The sequence below is a fragment of the Gallinula chloropus genome (assembly GCF_964237585.1).
Source record: "Gallinula chloropus genome assembly, chromosome: 10".
Classification (NCBI taxonomy): domain Eukaryota; kingdom Metazoa; phylum Chordata; class Aves; order Gruiformes; family Rallidae; genus Gallinula; species Gallinula chloropus.
Window position 1 is genome coordinate 9538032 of NC_140095.1, and position 22885 is coordinate 9560916.

The following is a 22885-nucleotide window of genomic DNA, read 5'->3' on the forward strand; positions in this document are numbered from 1 at the left end:
GGTTATTGTAGCTGCCTGCCACCCAAAAGCCCCCCCCCCCAACCCTCCAGGGATGGTTATTGTAGCTGCCTGCCACCCAAAAGCCCCCCCCCCCAACCCTCCAGGGATGGTTATTGTAGCTGCCTGCCACCCAAAAGCCCCCCCCAACCCTGCAGGGATGGTTATTGTAGCTGCCTGCCACCCAAAAGCCCCCCCCCAACCCTGCAGGGATGGTTATTGTAGCTGCCTGCCACCCAAAAGCCCCCCAACCCTGCAGGGATGGAGCTGTGGCTGTAGGCCAGCCTGTGAGCTGGAGGCTGGGGGGCACCACGCATCTGCAGACATCTTCCTGCTAGCACTGAGGGCTGAGGGGGGGAAAGGCAGCAAAACAGGCCCTTTCCCTCTGCTCTTACCATTTCATCCTGGGAAAACAAAGCTGCCTTCTCAGAAAGGCCTGGGCTGGGGCTGCCTCTGCAAACTGATATTTGCAGAATTTGATAAATCTGCCAGCTCCAGGCCTACCCTCGTGTCCTTATTCACTTCACAGCAGTTTTTTAATATTTCTTTAAAGCACTGATGGGTTTAGCTATTAACACTTGACTTAGAGGCTTAAAACTCTCTTTGGATGTCAGCTGTGCAGACACATGACTTATGAAATAAGCTACTGTACTTGCATAAACATCTCAACTCCCCCGGTCCCCGAGGCCAGCACAGCACACTGATAATACAGATTATGCATCTGACTAATACCTGTGTGGCAAATACACAGACTGGCAAGGAAACACTGAGCAGGAGGCCTGGGGAAACACCTCACACTGCTTTCTGGCAGCTAAATTTGGTCCTGGTTTATGCCAGTGATTTTTCAGCAGCTCCTGCTGCTGTGAATGGAGGGGTTTCACTCAGCGCTGCGGGCTGGCCCCGGGCACAGGAGTCACCTGGGCTTCCTGTGTGGGACAGCCCCACTCCTGCACTCCCTGCAGCAATCCCTGCCTCAATTTTCCTTATCCTTTCTAAGGAAAATTCATCTTAGGAAGGAATGAGGTTAGGGGAAAAAAATGCACATGAATTAAGTTTTATAAGCCACTGATGGGTTTTTTCTTTTGAAACAGTTCCCCAAGAGATCCTAAGCTTTGCCTTTATTTATATTGCAGCCCTTAAAGATCAGGGCAGCTCTCACAGCCCGGTGCTGAGGGGGCTCAGGAGGTGCTGAGGGGGCTCAGGAGGTGCTGAGGGGGCTCAGGAGGTGCTGAGGGTCAGGAGCATTTCCCCTGGGGAGGAAGGGTGCTGCGGAGGGATGCTCGCATCCCTGAGGAGCTGCCTGTGTTGTTCAGTTTGTGCAGCACCAGGGGAAGGGGTCTCACACTGCTACTGAAATGCAGGACAGAGGCTGGGGAGGTTTGTGGGTGTGTTTGGGGGAAGCAGGGAGCAGCACAGCAGCTGACTGCAGCCATGCCATGCTGAGGGCAGCCACCACTGGGTCTGCAACCCGCTGGGCTGCTCGCCACGGTGCCATCTGTGCCCACAGAGCTGGCAAACCCCAGAGGGTTTGCAGGAGAGGCTTTGCTCAGGTTGTCATTTTCCTTTGCCCGGGCTGAGCGTTGGTTTCAAGCTGCTGTTAAGATGCAAAGGTGTTTCCTGAGGAGCTCCCCTGGCCCCCAATGTGCTGCACCCATCGCTGACACCGAGGTGCTTGTAAGCTCCAGGCTGCAGCTCAGCCTCCCAGCAGCGTTCCCAAACAGAAACCATCTTAGATGTTCCACAGGTTCTGTCATTAACTAACCAAACTCCCCCTGGGGTTGGAGAGGGGAGGGGGCTGCTTGCTGCAGACAGCCAGGAGAGCTCAATTGGCTTTTCAGTAGTAGCTCTGTAAATCCAGTTAACTTCCCTCTCATGTTCTGGGGGGGGTGGGGGGGAGGGGGGTTGGGGTGTTGATGCTGGTTTATTTTTGGTTTTGCTCTGTACTAAATGGCAGGAGAGCCTTTCCCCCCGTGTCTGCAGAGCTGGAAAGCAGTTAATCCTTGCCCTTGGTGTGTGCCATTGCTGCCTGCGCTGGCATGGAGGTTCCCTGCTCTGCAGTCACATGCCTGCTGGCCGCCAGCCAGGGCAATCTGATCTCTGGCTGAGGAAACACTATCGGTTGCAGATGCAGCCAGGGTTACCAGAATAGTAAATAACGAATCACAAGACTCAGTCTATCTTTTCAACAAAAACAAATATTTTAATACGTTGGGTTTAGTGTAAAAGTAGTTTCTTTTTTATTTTCTGTTGTGTTTTTTTTCAAACCAGCTGAGCTGTGAGAGGCTCAGCTTGGGTTGGTTTGCATATGGAGGAGAAATAAGCTTTATTTTATGTGAAGTTGTGCAGTTTATCTTTCAGCTTCTGAGGTCAGCTGTGTCTTGGGGGGGGGAGGTGTAGGTTTCGATACTTGTTTTCAGCTTTGAAACTCACAGAGCTTGGAAGGCCCTGGGCTTGGGGTTCCTCCCTTTCTTTGGGCCTCTTCAACATCCACTCCAGTTAATGGGCTGCGAACAGAAAGCTCTCCCTTCATAATCCCACCTTCAGGCCCAGCTTGCTCCTGCCAAGGCACGAGATCCCAGTGCTGTGGGGACCCTCCTGTTCCTTCACAGTGTGGGGGTGCTGTTGTCCCTCCCTGGCTGCACCCCCCATTCCCAGCTTGTGCCTGACTCTGTAACCAGGCTGTGCTTCCTCCCACGAGAGGATGGTAACGTAGGGCAGTGCAGAGGCTGCTCAAAACTCACAGACAGCAGATCCCACTGAGTGCTGTGGGGCTGGTGAGTGCCAAGGTGACTCCACTTTCCCCCTCTCCAGCCTGTTGCTGTTCTCCGGCTTTCCCATTGTGCCTGTGGCAGTGGAGCAACTGAAAACCAGACCTTTGAGGAGGATGGGGTTGGCTGTTGGGAGCACACAGGGTAGATTTTGTATTTACTGAAAAGCACTAGAAAAAATAAGGAAGCAAATGCCACTGCCCCCCTTCACCCTCTCTCTTCTTGGTGACTTTGGCACGGTGCACGATCACCTTTGCCACCCTTTGGGGAGCCACTCTGGGGGTCCTGTCACCCAACAGCCTCTTATTCCAGGCCAGATAACCAGGGAAGAATTCCTTCCTCCCCTGAGCACTCCCAAGAGCTCTCCTGCTCATGCTTCCTTGGGAGTTTAAACCGTGGAAGGTTTGGCAGCTGCTGTCGAGTGTGTGTGCCTGACGTGCTCAGCCATGGCTTTGCTTCTGGAAGTGGCCGTAAATTTTTGGACAGGCATATCCAGAGAGGATCTTTATGAATCAGGGGTGGTACCAGGGATAATGGGACACTAAACCTGAGTCTTGTAGAACAGAAATACCTCTTGTAGTAAAGGTGGTGCATTAGGTGGGGTCAGACCTGAGTTCATCAGGAATTTCCTTTGGTTTGTTCTCTTTTCTCAGGCTACATTTTTACTGTGATGAAAATACAGGTTCCCATAGGTGCCAGGCTTAAAACTGCCATTTGCTTTGGATTTTAGAGGAGTCCAGCAGTAATCAGAAGGGGTTTCTTAATCTGGTGTTTCACTGCAGAGCCCCAGCTTTAATCATACAGTTACTGTCCTCTCTACAGTAAAAAAGGACGTGGGTAGGTCTGTGGGGGAACATTGACTCTCATACGCTGTATTAAAAGCTCAGAAGTGACTGGTCTCCTGCTCTACACACCCACACTTTGGTGGGTCTGGCCTGAAGATACAGCAGGGTTTTACCCCAAGGAGGAAGGTGAGGTGTTTTTATAAGGCACATGCACTTAAATGTGCCCTAGTCATAAATCAAGCAGAACCAGGGGGGATTTACATGTTTGGAACGAAGTGGAGAGAAAGCAGGGAGGTGAGGACAGCTAAAAGCCATTTGTTCCTTCTGCTTGGGACCAGTTCAGGGAGATGTGTGGAGAACCTGTGAGGCTGTGAGGTGGAAAGGTGAACTCCTGCTGGTCTGGGTAAGGCTTGGTGAGAGAGATGTTTCTGCTAGGAACCACGGCTGGACTGAAGTGTTGTGGTAAATTCTGTGAGAAGGGATCTGTTGATATTTGCTTTTGCTTTATGGATGTTTTGGGTTTTGTTTTCCAGAACGACTATTTGCAACCTGTACACGATGCCACGGATCGGGGAGCCTGTCTGGCTTACCATGATGTCAGGGACACCAGAAAAGAACCAGCTTTGCCATCGCTTCATGAAGGAATTCACCTTCTTGATGGAAAACGCTTCTAAAAACCAGTAGGGTGGATTTCAGTTTTGAAGTTCCATGTGTATTTATTATGCCTTTTTATTTCACACCCATTTATTTGGATCAGTGTTTAAGGTCTTGGTAATCAAAAGGCTGGTCACAAACACCACCTTTTTCAAAGAAAAAAAGAAAGAAGGAAGTATTTCCCTAAATGCCTGCTTCCCCTCAATCCTCTATGTTTTAATAGAGGCTGAACATTTGAAACTCATCCACAGGAAGCGCGTGATGGGTGTGTATGTCTGGAAGGGCTTGAACATACCTTATGAGATGCATGAATCTACCTTTCAAAATCAGTTATCATATGATGAGCCAAGTTAGACGCTCAGTAAGAGCCCTGGCTGCAATGCTGCCTGACCACAAATTGCTCTTAAACCTGACTTCTGCAAAATGCCACTAAAGAAGCTGTGTGCTGCATTAGCACTCACCTCTGTGCCTGCAGGACAAAGCCCTGAGCAGTTAAAACTGAGAAAGAAACTTCTGGATAAACGTCTGAGAATCTGATAAATTTACTCCTTTGTCAAGGCTTCATCTGCTCTCCCCAGGGCATGGACAGGGGAAGCTTTTAAAGCCTTTGGCTCCATTGAAGCCCTAAAATGAGCACAAACGTGTTGGAGTGGGAACAGCATGGAAAGAACAGCCCTTGGCTTTGGGGAAGCTGCTCTCTGCAGCATGGGGAAGGGGCTGCTGCTCGCCCTCTTCCAGCTCCCCCACCAGCCCTGTCATCTTGTCCCTTCCCAAGGTGGGAGGGTGGCAGTGGTCAGTGTGCTCCACCTCCTGCCTCGGTGTACAGGGAGCAGCCAGAGGCAGTGGTGAGGGGTTCAAATGTATTTTCCTCAAATAATTTCCTGCTTCAGAGGCAGCTTTTTGCTGGGATGGATTCCCCCAGTCCCTGCCTTCTGAGCCCTGTACACCTTGGCTGCTGTTAAGTGGTCCTGTGTTTGGGTTGGTTTCCTTGCTTTTAAACACAGTAAGATGCACGCTGGTGGAAGCAAGAGGAAAACCAAACCCCTGTACCCTTTTCAATCCAGTTTCACATCCCCCTGTAGCGGTTCCCAGTGAGGAAATGGGGCTAAACTTCAGCTGCAGCACTCCCCGTGCTTGTGAACTCTGCAGATGGCATCACCTGGAGGCTCCGCGGTGCAGCTGAGCCGCTGCGGCGGCCGCCAGCACCATCTGTCGGCACCCGGGAGGCTCTGGGGCTGCGCTTCGGCGTGTTCCTCCTGCCAGCACGTGGGACTGGGAGGAAGGTCTGCCCTCCTCGGAGCAGAAACCACGCTCTGCTGTGACAGGGAATCAGTTAAGGGTTTTCAGGAAGGCTTTTCTACTTGCTTGCTCAGTGAACACTTTGCCTGAGCTACAGAACTTCGGAGAGGAGGGGTTGTTTTTGAAAGGGAGCAGCCACGTGTGCTGAAACTCCATCGTGTTCAGATGAAAGAACACAGCACTGAGCTGTTTTGAAGGCTCTGTAGCAGCAGCCTTCATCGTCAGTTGGAGATCTGAAGGGTTTGGGATCTCCTCCTTGGAGCACAGAGGCCACACAGAGCCACTGTTTTCTTACAGTGACCAAAACAAGTTGGGTTTGAGATCTTTTACAACACAAAGCTTGCAAAATAGGAAGTCTCATAATTCTTGCCAAACAGAGGAAGTGAGATGCTGCTAGTTTAAAATATTTCATTTTACTTTAAAAGTTGTTCTAAAAAGAGCTTTGCAGGGGTGAGAGGGAGGGAGGGGACAGCCCTCCCTTCTCTCCCCAGAGAAGCAAGACCTCTGCTAACTTTAAGTTGTTTCTTCAAGCCTTGGTCTGTACAGATTGTAGATTGATTCTGGATTGTAGGACTCCTTTTAGGTGGCATCCTGAGCCTGTACCTGGAAAAAACCCTGATGTTGAACCTTTTGCTTCCAGGTTTCTCCCCGCGTTACTGACTGCTGTCCTGACTAACCACTTGGCCTGGGTCCCTACTGTCATGCCCAATGGCCAGCCACCTATAAGGATCTTCCTGGAGAAGCATTCTTCCCAGAGCGTGGACATGCTGGCCAAAACTCATCCATACAACCCGCTGTGGGCACAGCTTGGTATGTGGCAAACACCTGTAAACCATCCAACAGCTTCACATCAAGAGTTACATGTGTGCTGGGTTGTAGGGATGCTTGCTACTTCCCACTCCAGTTAAATATCATTTCTTTTTTAATTCAAAACAAGACAAAAGTGTGTATTTCTAGCCTGGAGGTGGTCACTGCTTCTTTATATGTGCTGTAATTGATCGATTGTAAAGTGGCAGCCAAAAAGTAAAGCCCTGGTAATCACCTTTAGCAGGTCTGTTAAGGTCACCTGCCCTGGGGATGATGGAGGATTCTGGTTCTCCCTAAGGAAAAGGAATTTCTGCTTTTTGGGGTGCTGCTATAAGTGAAGTTGTGGAAAATCAAATCAAGGAAATCCATCTTTGATAAGGAATGAACATACTCTTAATACAGGAAATCATGGCTAAGCAACCCCCTGGGCAAGGTCTCAAAGCCTGAGGGATTTGAGCAGCTGGTCATCTGCTGAGCGGAGGAGATGAGCTTCCTGGTCAGCGTGTCCTGCTTTGCACACAAGCTCCCGTGGCAGTGGTTAGGGAAGGGAATGGAAAGTTCTGTGAGGCTGCCCTGTTCCAGGATAGGCAGGGAAGGACAGGCAGTTGGCAAGGAGACTTGATTTCAGAGCTCATGGCACTCCAGGGATCCAAGGGGGTTAGGTTGGTCTGTGAGGCCTCTTGGATGCCTTGTCCCCCCCATCCCCACATTCCTGTGGTGACCTCATTCATCCCTCCACAATAACATGTGCATAGGCATTTCCCCAGGTGAGTCTGGAGGACAGTCAAAACAGCCCACCCAACCCATAGTAGAGCTCAAGGGGAAGGAAGAGAAGGAGGTTGGCATCCTCCACTGTCACTTTTTGCCCTGGGTCTTGGCATAGGCTTGTTTCTCCTTGCAGCTTTCTCTTGGTGGGTAAAAGTTCAGCCTGGTTTCCAGACTATCCAGGGTAATTCAGAGCAGATGCCTCCTCTCTCCCATGGCTATATAAGGAACCCAGGAGATGAGCCCCTGAAGATAGGGCCTGAAGTTAGGTGGTGTGAATACTCCCTAATACTGAGATCAGATGTCTCCCTGACCAGCGTGTCACCTTACATGTGATACCAACAGCATCTCTGGGATTCTCTGTATTGAAAACAAAATACTAGCGTAGCTGTCCCCACTCTTCTGCGTTAGTATTTCCCTGTTGTGGACCGGGCCTTGAAAAATGGCCACAACAGTTGTCTGTTAAAGAATAATTTGTTTTAAAGATGCAAAATGATGGTTCTGATGCCTCTTCTAGGTGACCTGTACGGGGCTATTGGATCACCTGTGAGACTGGCAAAAACAGTTGTGGTTGGCAAACGTCACGACCTGGTACAGAGATTGCTTTATTTCCTCACTTACTTCATCAGATGCTCTGAACTTCAAGAGACTCATCTTCTAGAAAATGGGGAAGATGAAGCTATTGTCATGCCTGGAACTGTTATAACTACCACCCTGGAGAAAGGAGAAGTAGAGGAGTCTGAGTATGTGCTTGTCACAATGCACAAGAACAGGGGCAATTTGCTACCGACGGAGGCGGAAGAAACGAGAACTCCCAACTGCAGCTGTAAATACTGCAAGTGTCCCACTTCCCTGGCCCAGAACATCGAAGGGGGTTCACAGCAAGAGAGGGAAGACACCCAGAACACTCCCAAGGTAGAGCTGGAGTCGTCTTCAGATGAGAACAGAACGATTGTTCCTGACGATGGCCAGGAAGATGCTGGTGATGTTAAGCAGCTCAGACCCTGTCTGGACGCACAACTAGAGCCCGTGGTGTGCATGGGCTCAGCTTCACCTGAGAAACGTGTAGGGGTGGAATCTGGTTTGGAGCCAACAGCAGATGTGTGGAGGGACAAAGACTCGCTGGAATCGGGCAACCAGGCGGTCGGTGTGACCAGGTCACCTGGGATAGCGGTGGAGAAGAAGCCCCCAGATAAGCTCTTTGGTGAGGGGTTCCCTTGCAGTGCTGCTGAAGCACAGACAAAGGTGACTTTCCTCATTGGAGACTCCATGTCCCCCGACTCAGACATTGAACTCAGGAGTCAGGCAGTAGTGGAACAAATCGCTCGGCATCACAGCCCGCCAGCTACGGAGGAAGGAGTGTCTGCTGATCAGAACTGTGAAGCTAAACAAACTGTTGAGGACCAAAATAGAGACTGTGGGACAGCTGAACCCTTTCCTCAAGTTGCTAGTGAGCATCAGAGCTGGAATTCAAACCAATACACCGAGAGCATGAGCCTGTTTGATGAGTATTTTACTGATGACAGTTCAATTGAAACCCGGACTATTGATGATATTCCAGGGCCAGCAGCTACAGACCTTCTTGCTCACAGCAGTAGCTTAGAGTTTTCCAAAAAGCTGTGTACAAAGACTAGCAAACCACCTAGTGAATTCTGTAAATTCATGGACTCTGTTCGACAAGAGACCTACAAAAACTGCTTTAGTGAGCAGGACCAAAGAGAGAAAATCTCTATTCGTGTCCCCCATGGGGACAGGGAAAACGCAGAGAAAAAAGTCGCCCCAGGAATTGACTGGGACATTCCAAGAAATGAGAGTTCAGACAGTGCCCTGGGTGACAGCGAGAGTGAGGATACCGGTCACGACCTAACTAGACCAAGCAGTAACTATTATGGAGGAGAGCAAGAAGATTGGGCAGAAGAATATGAGATTCCTTTCCCTGGGTAAGTGCACCAGTAACGGAGCCTAAAAGAGATAGAGCCTCTTCCCATGTCACATGTGTGGAGGAATGTAGCCTAACTTGGCATCGGTGGTTGGAAAAGTGTCTCTTGAGCCTGCTGGTTGTAAAGGAATAGAGAGAGATCAGTAGGCTGGAAAAAAACACTAATTGTGGGTTGTGATCTTGGCCCTCACACTTTTCTTCCACAATGGTCTGGCTGTAAGCTCTTTCTATTTAAAAAGTCCCTGTGTGGAAGCTAGAAGAGACCCAGCAAATGTGAGAATGCCCCCTCTCTGTGAGTGGAATTTGGTGTTTACAATTCTATGTCTCTTCCATGCCTTTCTTGCAGGTCAAAGCTAGTTGAAGTGAACTCTGTCCAGCCCAGTATCGCCAATTTTGGAAGATCCTTGCTAGGTGGCTACTGCTCATCTTACGTCCCTGACTTCGTTTTGCAAGGAATAGGAAGCGATGAAAAGCTGAGGCACTGTCTGGTGGCAGATCTGTCTCATGCTGTGCAGGTAATTAAGCTATATTTGGTAAATGTATTTGTCACAGTAGGGAAAGGCAAATGTTTTTGAATGTACAAACTTGTTGGAAGTGGAAATATTTACTGTCGCAGCTCTCGTCAGGTTCCTCCAAGTCCCAGCTCACCAATCTTTTCTCCTTCTCAATTATATGTCTGAAAAACATTATTTCACTGCAAATCTGGAGCACAAAACCTTTTACTCCCACTTGAAGGCAGCTGAGAGGCTTGTGCCCTTGAGGAGATGGATCTTGGTGCTGAGCTGGAGAGAAGTCCTCTGCGGACACGGCAGCCTGCTGATGGTTGCATGCCCACGGGATGCAGTGGTGTGAGGAAAGACCCAAGGCTGAGGTTGCCACACACCACTTCTTGGGCACACAGCCCTGCTGCAGTGCTGAGGGTCCCTTTGCTCCCTCAGGACACTCCTCCTCCCGTGTGCATCTAACCAACGTGCTGCTTGTGGGGCTGAGCATGTTTCCTGCAGCGACTGTACCCTGGGGACACTGCTTCTCTGTGGGGATTGTAGTCTGTGTCCAGTAGTGCTGGTTTCATTAGGAGAACCCAATATGGAGATAATTGTCCTGAGGGATTCACGCTTCTCAGGTGCTGGGAATCACCTCTTCCCCACAGATTTCCCTGGAGGAGCTCGGGCATGGCTGGGAAGTGTGGGGCTTCCAACCCCTTTTGCAATTCCCAGGAGAGGAGCGGGGAGCAGGCTGTGGCACTGCAAGGCGTGACTCTGTTCCCCTCCAGTTTATTCCCAAGGGAATGTGGAAAGACCCACACACAGCCAGTGAGCAGGCAGGCAGCTTCCCCCAGCGCTCCCCTGGCAGCCTCCAATGTGTCCCCTTGGTCTGTGCATCACGCCGTATGCAGGGGGCACGGCTGCTCTTGCCGTGGCCAATCCCCACCTTGCTCTCACCTTTCCTTGTCCCGTTTCCCCTCCCTGTGTGGCTGCTCTAGGTGTGGTTTTAAGCCTCTGTGCTTTAAGCCAAACGTTTAAGCCATTTGTGAAGTGCAGTTGAACTTGGTTGAGGAAACTGTGAGGTGGTTGATGGTGTCACGTATCTGAGCGTAACCCAGTAGCGGTGTCCGTCCATCAGCAGGCTGAAGCTGCAGCTCCAGCATCACAGGCTGACAGGGTATGAAAGGACTGAGCAAGATGCGATGTGCTTAGCTCTGAGTAAAGCCATAACTGCACCCCTGTGCTGTGAGAATTCCCTGTGGGATCCTTGGGAAGGAGACTCTTCCCAACAGCGCAGCCCCAAAACCACTGGGGGAGGGCAGCGGGGTTCCCTGTTCCACTTTTCCAAACCTCCCTGGCTCCAGAGAGGTGAAAGGTTGAAAGGATCGGAGGAGCTGGATGTAGGCTTGATCCCGGACTCCCTCTGCTGGCACTTCCCGTAAGGAAACCAGTGAGAACTGGGAATAAGCCCTTACACCTTACCACAGCCACGTTGAACAGCAAGTTGGGTTTCAGGTACCTCCAGCTTTAGGGGTTTAAGGTGTACTTCAGCTGCGTTGGAGCTCTCTGGCAGATAGCAGAAGATACAGTTATCAGCCAGGGACATGCTTCCAAGCCTGGGAGGAAATGTAAACTAGTGACTGTCCTTCCAAGAGTGCAGTAAAGCTCTGATTTTGCTGGATGGAATGCAGTTCTGTCCACGTGTTCCTGTATTTTAGGTGAAGCAGTGCCTGGGATGCTCTCCCTGCTGCCCAGGACAGCAAGGCTTTGGGAAAAGACCATTCTCATTTGCCATTCTCAGGGTTCTGCTGTTCTCTGTGTGTTTCTAGCATCCTGTTCTGGATGAACCCATTGCAGAAGCCGTCTGCATTATTGCAGACACGGACAAGTGGACGGTGCAAGTGGCCAGTAGCCAGAGGAGAATCGTTGACAATAAGCTGGGAAAAGAAGTGTTAGTCTCCAGTCTCGTCTCCAACCTGCTTCATTCCACTCTTCAGCTTTACAAGCATAATTTATCTCCAAACTTTGTAAGTATGAAGGACAGTTGAGAGGGTGATGGCTTTAAGGCATCATTCCACTCCTTAAGTTAGGAGATAGCATTGTCTTCTCCCTGACACGACTCCCTTTGCTTTCTAGTGTGTGATGCACCTGGAAGATCGGCTACAGGAGCTCTATTTCAAAAGCAAGATGCTGTCTGAGTATCTCAAGGGCCAGATGAGAGTTCATGTCAAGGAGCTGGGCGTTGTGCTGGGGTAAGATCACAAACTCCCTCTGGGCAGTGCTGCCCTGGGCTTCCCAGTGCCAGATCCTCCGCCTGCTCTTGCTCCAAGTCCAGTAAAATGGATTCTGAAATGGGACTGGGAGCATAGTGTGGCATAAATCACATGGGGCTGCTGTCTCCTCCTTAGCTGTTGCTGGATCCTGAGGATCCCCCTGCCTTTCTCACTTCCCTCCAGGCAGGAAGATGGGCTCAGCACGCTAGAGCTCATCAGGCTCCTTCCTTAGTTGGTCAGTCATCGCTGAACAGCGTGAGGCACCTGATTCCTCCAGGTTGACCGGCCTTACATGGCAGAAATCACCCTCTGTGTGGTGGAAGGCACATAATACCCCTCTGTGGGTGTGGGGCACAGCACAGAGGCTATTTAGGGGGTGTTTATAGGGAGGCTCTGAATAGCTTTTTGTGCACAGGAGTACAGGCTGAGCAGGAAGTCACATGGAGCACGTGTGGAGCTGGAGACGGGGCAGCAGCTGCAGTGGGATGAGCTGTAGCACGGTGCCAAGGCTTCTGTGGCAGCAGCAGAAATGGTGTAGCCTAGTCCCCTGCTCCTGTGCTTTGTCCCCTGACCAGTGCTCCCTTTACTTAAGGGGTAGGAAGGAATCTGTGGCTTTTCCCCCCTCTGCCAATCTCACGGGTTTGTTGGCCCCGTGCAGGGTAAAAGCCCAGCCCAGGAGCGAAGGCAGCGCTGCCAGCGCAGAGCTGCAGCCTGTCAGCTTGGGCAGGAGGGGATGGTAGGCACAGTCTGGTGGGCGAGGGCTGTGTGAGGAGGGATCCATGACTGGCCTCAGCTCTTCTTGCAGAACAGCCTGCTGCTTGGAGCTGTGTACCCTCACAGGCCTGGAGCAGGCAGTGCAGTTGCTGACACACGTGTTCTCTCTCCCAGCTACAGTTGGGCTCAGATTAAATGTGCCTCTTCTGCTTCCTTTTAGGATCGAATCCAGCGACCTCCCTTTACTGGCAGCTGTAGCAAGCACTCACTCTCCCTACGTTGCCCAGATACTACTTTAAAATGCCAGAGGCCAGGGACGTTGCCTTCTTTCCCCTCTGGAAACAAAGTGGAAGACAGCTTGTTCTGGCTCCTTTCTCTTTGAACCAAGAAAAACAAACTGCTCATGGAGCTGCAGCACCTCCATATATGACTGCCTGGAATGCAAACAGGCTGAGATGTTCCCTCTCCTGGGGGGTGATTTGGGAGAGGAAAAAAGAAAGGATAAAGGAAGGAAAAGAAGCAAAGTGAGTGAGCCTGAGATTTCCACCATGGAAAAGTGAAGATTTGAGCAAAAGCTGAAGATCTGCATTATTTCCTCAGCCTCTGCCACGGTGGCTGACTGTAATTCCTGTTGGGGGTGGTGAGGAAGAGCTGCTTTGAGGAGCACACGATGCTGTTGCTGGTTATGAACCTGACCAGGAAGGTGGCAGCTGTCTCCTCTGGCTTCCACTGATCAGGAGCTCGTTAAGATCCGGGATTCTCAAGCTGCAGTGATTTGTAAACGACTTTTTCATGTCACAGTCCAATTCTGGATACTTCCCAGCGGAAGAAGGGGGTGGGTGGGAAGGGGAGGGGGGTTGGTTTGTTTTGTAAAAAGCTTATTAATGATGCTCAGCTCCAAACATTATTTATGATCTTTCTCCTGGGGAGAGGGAATAGCAGGAGGGACACATGACAGGGAGGAGGCAGGAAGAGGCCAACACACAAACTAGAGGGAAGTTCTCTCTCTCTTGGTCAGATGTTGTAACCAGTATTAAATGTTTATAATGTTTAAATGTTGCTTTATCCTAAGTGATGCTTTTCTTCCACAATGAAATCGAAGGGTTTAGGGGGAAAAAAACCCAGAACAAAAAACAAATCTCACCTGACTGTTGGCTGAAGTGTCCCCACGGGCTCCCAGAGTGATGGGACTGTTACCTCTGGCTTCTCTGCGGGCTCTGATGTTCTTGCAACGTCACGTTCTTCTTACAGCAGCCAGTCAGCTATTGAAGTAATGAACTGAGAAAGAATTGTACCAAAGCATCGGGGAAAAACTGAACAGACTATTACCCTTAATTGCTCAGGTAACTAATTGATACCTTTTTTAAAAACCAGTCTACAAAAAAAAAAATGCACGTTGGTTACACCAGGGTGTAGGAACAACAACGTTATTTTTTGAGAAACACCCTTGGCGCAGACGACCGATCCCTTTTCTACTCACTTGTGTAATTACCAGCAGGAGATGTTGTTCGTTTTACTCTCAGCATTTCTCCTCTTCTCAGCCATCCCTGTGTTGTCAGTGTATATACAGTGGTTGTACGAACAGCCGATGGACCCAGCCTGGTGTAAGTAATGTAAATACAGGGCGGTAGGCGGATTTTGTTTTCAAAGGCTCTACTACCTCAGTTTAACTGGACACTTCATTAAGGCTTTTTTCTTTGCCTGTTTGGCCTGGCAGCCAATTAATGTCGCTGGTTTTTAGGTTCTGTTCTCATCTATATTGAAACTCCGGGGTTACGCGCAGTAGTAGGAGGTACGTGTTGGCTTGGTCGCTGAACTCTATAAACAGTTCCATAAATACATCGCTCTGTAATCATCTTTTCAGTAGGATAGCACGCCTGCTATTGTTTTTGGTGGAGTTATTTTTAAATGGCAATTCTATTTTAACCATTTGATAAACTTGAAAACAATAGGAGAGATCCCTGCCCCACGGCTGGCGACGCCGAGACTCCCCCACCTCCCTCCCTCCCTTTGCCGGGATGGGCTCTCACCCCGAGTGGCTTTTTGGTAATATTTAAAACCTGTAACTTCAGACTGTTCCTGGGAAGAGCGACACAGCCAATGCACACCCCTTTCCATGTGGGACTGAGCCTGTGGCACTGCACAAACCAGACCTTGGTACAGGCGGCACCGTTGGGAACTCGTGTGTGTGTGTAAAATCCAACGCTGACTCCCACAGGGAGGAACCTTGTGTTCAGTGCCTGGTCTAAGGATACATTTCTCCCAGCTGACGTCTTTGCCACAGAATCCTGTTCCTCTGGCTGTTGGAAGGAGCACAAAACGTAGGGGCCCAGTTGTGTGAGCACGTTTTCAATGAAATAGAGGAGTGACTCAGACGGTGACTCTCTGACTCTGCTGCGATCCGCTCTGTAGCCAGTAGTTACAGCTCTGAACGTTGTACATAGATCTGCAGTTGTCACCTGGTGGTGTTTGTGCTGCTGGGGGCTGTTGTTGTCCCAGCTGAGGAACCCAAGGACACGCTCCTGCCTTTGCCTCCACACAGGCTCTGCAGAGCTGCCACACAGCCCCATCATCCCGGCAGCTCCCAGGCCTGTAACGCACCCGTACAGGGAAACAGCAGCTTCTCCTCCACTTCACCAGGATGAGGCGAATCGTTGGCGTCGCTTGGAAAAGGATCTGACTCTCCAGAAAGACCCTTGGGCAGCAGGAGACGAGTGTTAACCCGAGCAGGGGAGAAGGGCGGCGGTTCGGTGGCACCTTCCGCTGTCTGCCAAGCGCAGCCCGGTAACGTCATAACAATGCGTTGGGTCGGTCCCAGATGAAGCAGCCACGGATGCAGCTTCCTCCTCGTCCCTGCAGAGCTCCCAGGTCTGAGCAGCAGCTCTCGGCGTGGCAGCACCCTCTGGAGCGAGCAGTATTGTGGTCAGAACACAACCAGAACCCTGTTGGGATGGGAAGCTGATGCTGTGAGGTGACTGAGGGTACGTGAACCACACGGTACGTGTGTTAAATAACCCAAAAAGGGATCTTTTACAGGACTACAGCATCGACTTTTACAAGTATATCTCGATTTTTATGTGACTAGAAAACTAATGTTTGATTTCTTTCTCCCACTCTGACCTATCTCCATTAACATGTCTTAATCCCTGGCTGAAAAGGACGTGTACTCGGCACGCAGGTTGGCAGAGTTGTCTTTGTTGCGATTGGCAAACGCTGGGCTGCTAAGAACAAAGAGATATTTAAAAGAGAGGATTTCACACCTTGCCTATCTTCTCCCTGTTAGTTATTATAGATGTTTTATGACAGGTTTTTTTTGCTTTCTCTAAATTATTTAGATGGTGGTACTTGTAAAATGCTGGGTAAAATGTACATACTTGTTCTCTCTTCTGTTTTTGTATATATTTCCCAAGATGTGCACTTGTATTATAATAACCATTCCCGATTTTAGGGGAAATTTGTGCAATAAATACAGTATGTCAGTTTACTTCTGGTACATTTTGTGTCCCTTTTTTGTACGTGTGGTGTGGGGCTGTTGGTGAGTGTACAGCTGTAACCCTCTCGCGCTTGACATCTGTCTCCTCACTTCCTCCTGCCCGGAGGTGCTGCAGCCATTTAATTTGGGGTGTTTTAGGGATTTGGTCATTTCAGACAGGAACTGGTGTTTGTGTTTGCTGTCCTTGTCAGTTGTGACACTGTTGGCCTCGAAAAGTGGTAGTCGAGCAGGAGGGTGATGCTGAGTGCCTGTACCCAGGTGTGGCTGCATGAGGAGAAGCAGTGGATCCATCAAGCTGGTCTGTACATCCATTCCCAAATTTGCCTCTCCTACAAGTGGCCGTGTTTGTGGCTGTTACAATCCCTGTCCTGGCTCCAGGCTGCTGCCCAGGAATGGAGGTTATTGAGGAATCCTCGTAAGGTTTCATTACCCCAGGTTCAAAGTGCGACACGGTGCTGTCCAGAGAAGGGGAGGCAGAATCTTCTAACAGGAAAAAGAATTAACTTGGGAAGGTGCAGCAGAGCGTGTGCACAGGGGCTTTGGAGTGTTCAGATCAGTACAGGTCCTGAACTCCTGGAGGGAATAACTAAGTGGCAAGAGATGGAGGAGACTGTTGCCTGGAGTAGCTGCATCCCTGGCTTCTCCACTCCCCTCTGGGGTGGCCTGACAGCAACCAGCTTAGTGCTCTGTGGATGCCGGGCCATGTAAAAGCAATGAGTAGAGAATCAATCACCTTGTAATAATTAGAGCAGAGGGCTTTAGTTCCCAGCTGGGTGTTCCTCTGCTGTGATGGATCCAAGAGGCAGAGAATGCGGTCCTGGAGCATGGCTGGAGGGGTACAGTGGGCTGCACCCACTGAGCCCGGGCACCAGCAGCATCTGTGGCAAGAGATGCTCAGCTGGAGCCGCAGGGGAGGCGGGGGCCCTGCTCCAGGGTCCTGGTGATGCGCTCATGCGACCCGGTGATGCGTGTGCACTGCTGCTGTAAGTGGAGCATCAGAGCTGCTGCAGCGGTTGGGGGCTGGGACTCAGGGCTGAGCAGAGGGCAGAGAATTAATCCCATGTTACCAGAGTAGGGGGTCAGGAGGCATCTTCCCCTTGGGGTGTGTGTGGTGCTGGTGCTGCTGCGTGGGCGCTTGGCAAGTGAGGATGCTGGCAGCACCGTGAGGAGTATCGTCACTGTAGCACCCGGAAAACGCTGATGTTAATGCCCAGACTTGATTTCCTTTCTAACTCCCCAGCTAGAGCAGGGACAGCACTTGCCAGCTGATGTCCTGCGTGCACCGCTACTCCTTTCCTGCAGTTCCAGTAATGGCCCTGAGAGAGAGAGAACAAACAGCTGGAACCAGCATTGGAGAGCCAATGCACTTGCCTAGGCAAGAACAGGTGAGTGAGCCAGAAGATTCCCAGTGCCCCAGCATTTCCCATTCCCTGCCTGGCTCCCAGGGGGCAGCAGAAGAGGAGGGGGTTATTTTCTGCGTGGATCAGTGCAGTGTAACCACGGGACGATTTCTGGACCCACGGAGTCACTCCCTGTGTTGCTGTCGGCTGCACAGACGCCCAGAGCTCTGAAACAGCTCCAGAACTGCTGAGCCGCTCCTGCTTTCTTCTCTCTCCACAGATGAGACTTATGATCATTAAAAAACCAGAAGCGTCGTAGCTGGAGTTAGAAAGGAGCACACACCAGGGAGGTCGGCCGGGCCCCTAACGCCTGTTTATGTGCTGCAGCGGCACATTCTGTTCCAGCTGTCCCGTCCTCCTCTCTGACAGGCTCCAGGCACAGATTCAGGCTCGGCAGAGCTGCCTCTCCTGCCCTAACATCTTTGCTACCCACAAACTCACCCATTCTCGGCCTTTTGCAAAGTGCTGCTGGAGCTGCTGCTTTACTGGATCTGGTGCTTTTCAGCTGGGGCAGTTGAAGAACCACAAGTTCAAATCCTGGGGGCTGTACCCAGGCTTTCGGAGCAGGACCTGGTCCCCCGCTAATGTGGGCTTTGCTTCCGGCCCGCTCCCGGCAGAGGAGACAGAAGGTAAATTGGCTGCGCCCAGCGTGCCAGGTGGCTGCCCTGAAGGGGTGGTTAATCCTCCCCCTCCCTGGGGTCAGGGGGAAGGAACAGGGATGTCCCCATCCCTGGAGTGGGGCAGGAAACCACATGGCCGGTGCTGTGGGTGCCTGTGGCCTTAGGGGGTGAAACACTGACAGTGTTTGGATGCGGTGACAGATCAGGCACCGCATGAGGTGGGGTTTGTGGGGGTAACTCCTGCCCCAGGGCCAGTGTGTAACAGAAAAACACTATTTGAAATCTATTTCCACCAGGTTTCAGTGTGCCAGCTCTGGCGGCGTCACCACAGGCCGTGCAGCACCACAGGCCGTGCGTGAGGTCCTGCCCACAAAGCACTGACATGGAGCCTCATGGAGCTTCCCATGGGACTCAGGTGAGCAGCTGGGGTGGTGTGTGGGGTGTGTGGTGGGTCTCCTCCCTCCCGAGGGGCACTGTGGGGCAGCTGCCTCTGCTGCAGCGATGCCACTGGCCACCCCACCTGCCTGGGGCTCGCGCAGGCCCCCTGCTCCCAGCCCCGCCTGGGAAGCGTAGTAGCAGGAGGAAGAAGCTGCTCCCATGTCTTTGTTTATTTTCATTGCTGAAAATATTTGTACAGCGGCAGAATTTGATTTCTGAACCTCAGCTGGTTCCAGCTGTTTGTTCCCAGCTGAAGCCGAAGGCATCTGCTGCGAGGGCGGGAGTCACGGCCCCAGCCCCTGCCTTCACCGAGCCCGGAGCTCCAGGGGCCAGTCCCTGAGGATGGAGTAGAGCACAGGTGACAGTACGTAGCCGGTCCTGCGGTTCCAGGCGTGTCTGCTGGAGGAAGTGGTGCCCCAGGAATGCCACGTGTTTTGCGGTGAGGCAGGGCAGCCCTGTGCGGCCCCACGAGATCCTGGTTTGTGAGTGAGCTCGGAGCCACAGCACGGTGACGTGGGCCCCATCCCCGTGCCGTGACGTCAGCTGAACGTCAGCACGGTGTCACTGCCCTGCCCAGTACCTGCTGAGCTGGTCCCTGCGGGTCTGGGCAGCTGGTCAGTGGGCAGGGCAGCTCGTGCACCCAGGTGGTCCCACCAACCCCCATGGTCCTGGCTGTGGTGGGCGTGGGGCTGAGTAACTGGCCATGGTAGGCTGTGTGGTGAGCCCAGCCGTGCAGCTTCTTCCTGCTGCCGCAGACACTCGCTGCTGTCTCGAGGGCAGATCTGCAGCCACACTGGGTGCTGGAGCCCTGCAATATGTGTGGGTGCTCCGCTCCTGCCCGGGGCGAGGAACTGCGGTGAGTCCCAAGCAGAGCTGGGAAGGACAGTGAGGCACCCCAGACCAGCCAGCAGGTCCTCATCCCAACATCCAGAGGTGTTTGAGCGTGGGAGATCTGTCAGTCAAAGGTGGGAGTCCCACCCAGAGTGGCAGAGGAGACAAGCAGAAGCCTGTTTCTTGTGACACCGCTGCACTGCCTGTGCCTCATCGCTGGCCAGGCCCTGGGCAGGGAGAGGAGCCCAGTCTGGGTGCTGGTGGGGTGTCCTGGGGTGACCCACCCACGCCTTGCTGTTTCCTTAAGGAGCTGCAACGGGCTCTTTGGTAACAGTCTGTACGTATGTCTTCTTGGAAATGAAGTTACAGACCAAGAAGAGTCTCAGACCGTTATCAGGAGGGGAACATCCTGCCTGGGCCCATCTTCTCCCCATTACAAAAGCAGAACTTGATGTGAACAAGATGAAGCTGCCTCCTCTGACCAGGTCCCAGCCCATGTGCCCTGGGGAGCCCAGGGCCAGACCGGGGCAGCCCCATGGTGCTGAGGATGCTGGGGGCCATCCCTGGGCTCACCCAGTTTTAGCCCGTAAAGATACAACATTGTTCAGTGTTGGTATTTTTCTGTTTCAAAGTTTCAGCCCCTCTGCCCTTTCTGAGCCACTGAGAGGGAGGAACTTTGACCGCTGTGTCCTCGGCTGCTCTTGCTGCTGTTTCTCACTGTGGTAACCAGAGTGTCTGTTGAACCTGGAATTTGCTTTTCCTTCTTTGTTACCTGCTTGGTGTGAGTTTTGGTGCCTCTGGTGGGACAGAGCCAGCTGATTTTTAAGTAGAACCACTGAGGAGGGGCGGGGAGCTGTGGTGACGTCCCGCACGGCTCTGCTGCCTTGAGCAATTGCGATCAGCCCGATGCAGGGCTGCTCATGGTGTTATCTCCTTCCTGAGTAGCACGTGGTGAAGCGGCATCCCTGGCACACACGTCTGCATCGCTCATGGCATCTCTGGGAGAGCTGAAGGGGGAGTTTGTCCCAGTTGCTAATGGAAAGCAAAACCGGTGTTTCTTATGGAAGTGCACCCAGCGGGGCTGGGAAAGATGGGTGAGGGTGTTTCCTTGTGAACCGAGCCTCTCACTTCCTACAGGCACGTGAGTGTGGGTTTCTTGGCCAACAGAAGGACTTTCTCAAACGTTTCCACTGATGTCACCAAAGGAGAAGCAGTTTGTCAAGGGCTCAGGACCAGCACCGAAAGCAGGGGTGCCCGTGGGCAGAGTGGATTTTGGGAAGAGGGTACCAGTGGGGTTTTGTGCTTGATTTTTCCAGCCAGAGATGCTTTTCACTCTGGGAGAACTTCGATGCATCTGAAAAGATTACGTTCAGCGATTCTTCTGTAATTACTTCCAAATTACAGCCACGAGCAATTATATTTTTCAATGGCTTATTGAGCGCACTGAATCCTAAGAAATGAACCACCAAATTTTCAAGGAGCAGGTTTATTAATAGCAGCTGTAACTAGAAATCTTATCTAATTTCGATCACGACGGAAAGAGCAGAAAGAACAAGGGCTCCTGTTTGCATGTATTAACAATCTGACTGATAAAATTTGCGGGAGACATTCTCAGTGAACAAGATAATTACAGCTGTGTTGCTTGTGCTGCAATAATTAATGAGGGTTAGCTTTATTCTCCCAGCTTGTTTTTCTTGTACAGCTCCAACAGTTTAACTGAAGGTCTCGATCCCTGTCATTTCACGTGACATTGTTCTGAGTCTGGTTCAGGCTGTAAAACGCCGTCAGCCTGGAGGCAAATTTGTTTTTCTAAATGCAGTTTAAATCTGTGAACCATTTCTTAAATTATAGGTTAGTGAAAAGCAGGCCCTTCCCATGGAAACGGATACAGATTTTTAAGAACCATAGGCTTGAACTGATTTAGTATTAAAAGAAAGGGCCCCATCCTGGGCTGGGGAGACCCTGCTGCTCTGGACAGCTCTCCACAGGCGTAAATCCACTCCCCTGTTTTTAGGGTGAAAATAATCCTGAACCTAAACACAACTTTTTGGGTAGGGTGCAGCTGAGTGTCACGTCCTCATCTGTTTTTTCCCTGGCTTGGTCCATCCTTGGTGGGATGGAGGGCTCCTGCATCAGGTCACCCTTCAGTCTTCAAGGGAAGCAGCAGCTTGGGCAGCTCCACAGGAGCCTGTGTGGCTTTGTCTGGAGCCAGACATCCCTCAGAAATAGGAGGTGAATCCCCCCGTTTTCAGAACACGTACAGCAGAGGCAGTTTTAAAGGCAGCGCCTGTCCTCTGCCTTCATCACCTACCAGCAAAGCATGAGAGCTGATTAAGCGTTTCGAATTAATTAATGATTTGGCTGTTTCCTATGCAGACTGTCAGCTCACAAGGCAGCTGAGCATCAGCACTGGAGCATGTGGCAGTCTCGCGTCTCCGTGAGGAAAATACTCCGGGGCTGGAATCCCCTTCTTACTGGTGGCGTTGCCCCCAGCCCAGCTGCCGGGCTGTGCACTGTGCCGTCACGTTTGTGGCATCTCCACTCCCAACCCATCCGTGCCGGCTGCTGGCCAGACCCCAGGAGATGCTTTTGCAGGTGCTGGTGATTCCCATCCTGGGCACGGGCTCCTGCTGAGCTCTGCTCTCCCCATTTCTCACTGCAACGCTCTCACTGCTGCTTTTGGTTGCAGATGCTTTACCATTTGTGTGCACATCTTTCTTCTAGACCACAACTGGAAAAAGCTCTGGGGCAGTTCCTGCTACATCAAGGTCTCCTTAACTGCAAGACCACAAAACGTTTCCACTGCTCTCGGTACCTTCTTTTAAAGCACAGCACGTGTGACACCCTCCTGGAGACGGGCTCAACTACCGGGTCACAAAACAGCAGCTGCTACAGCAACTGTTTGTATCAAAGGAACCCCTTCTCCTGCAAAGGCTGTTGGGCCTTGGACCAACAATCTGCCCACCGGCCAAAGCTCTGAGAAAATTATTCATCACTAGAACAGTTGGAAAAATTCAGATGCTGAGATAGCTGCTGGTAGCACCCCTGGCTTTGGGCATGCTGGTACTGCACTGCAAGGAGGGGAGCCAGGGCATCTGGACAGCTTATGTGGTGTGTCAAAACACAGTGGTTCAAGCTGTGTGGTCATTTCATGCACAGTCACTAAAATATGATGTTAAATTTCCTTGACAAGATTGTTCTTGGCATCACGGTGTTTGTGGAGGTCAGCGTGTTTCCTACAGGCCAGGCAGCTCTCTCCATGAATTTCGCTGTATTCCCCCTTCTGATGGCAACATCAAGGTCAGCTCTGCCATACGGTGACAGCAGCCCCTGTCACCTCTTCAGTGACATGGACTGGGGAATGCTTCATCCCAACTTCCACTGAGGTGGGGTGAAACACCTGAAGATCTAAAGAAGTTGCTTCTGCCTCGGTATGGTCACTGTTGTCCTGCCTGATTCACAGCATCATCGTAAGAAACCAAATGAAAGCTGCTCATTCTGCTCTGAGCAAGAGAAACTACTTCCAGGTGGGTAAGCGACTGTAGGTAAACGATATTTGTGAACTTAGGTGGCATCTGGTTTTTTTGGGTGGTGCACTGAGCCGTGCGCTCGATAAC

General features: G+C 51.4%; 1 protein-coding gene across 3 annotated transcripts in view; it reads left to right on the top strand.

The window, feature by feature from the left end:
* FNIP1 (folliculin interacting protein 1) overlaps window positions 1–13309 on the top strand; it is a 67132-nt gene extending 53823 nt beyond the window's left edge. For all 3 annotated transcript variants that reach the window (XM_084268491.1, XM_084268492.1, XM_084268493.1), the window contains 7 exons: window positions 4084–4230; window positions 6144–6313; window positions 7593–9015; window positions 9361–9529; window positions 11329–11526; window positions 11636–11751; window positions 12707–13309. In XM_084268491.1, the coding sequence (XP_084124617.1) occupies window positions 4084–4230; window positions 6144–6313; window positions 7593–9015; window positions 9361–9529; window positions 11329–11526; window positions 11636–11751; window positions 12707–12785 (2302 nt within the window). In that variant the 3' untranslated portion in view covers window positions 12786–13309. The remainder of the gene's footprint in view (window positions 1–4083; window positions 4231–6143; window positions 6314–7592; window positions 9016–9360; window positions 9530–11328; window positions 11527–11635; window positions 11752–12706) is intronic.
* Window positions 13310–22885: the final 9576 nt, after the last annotated feature.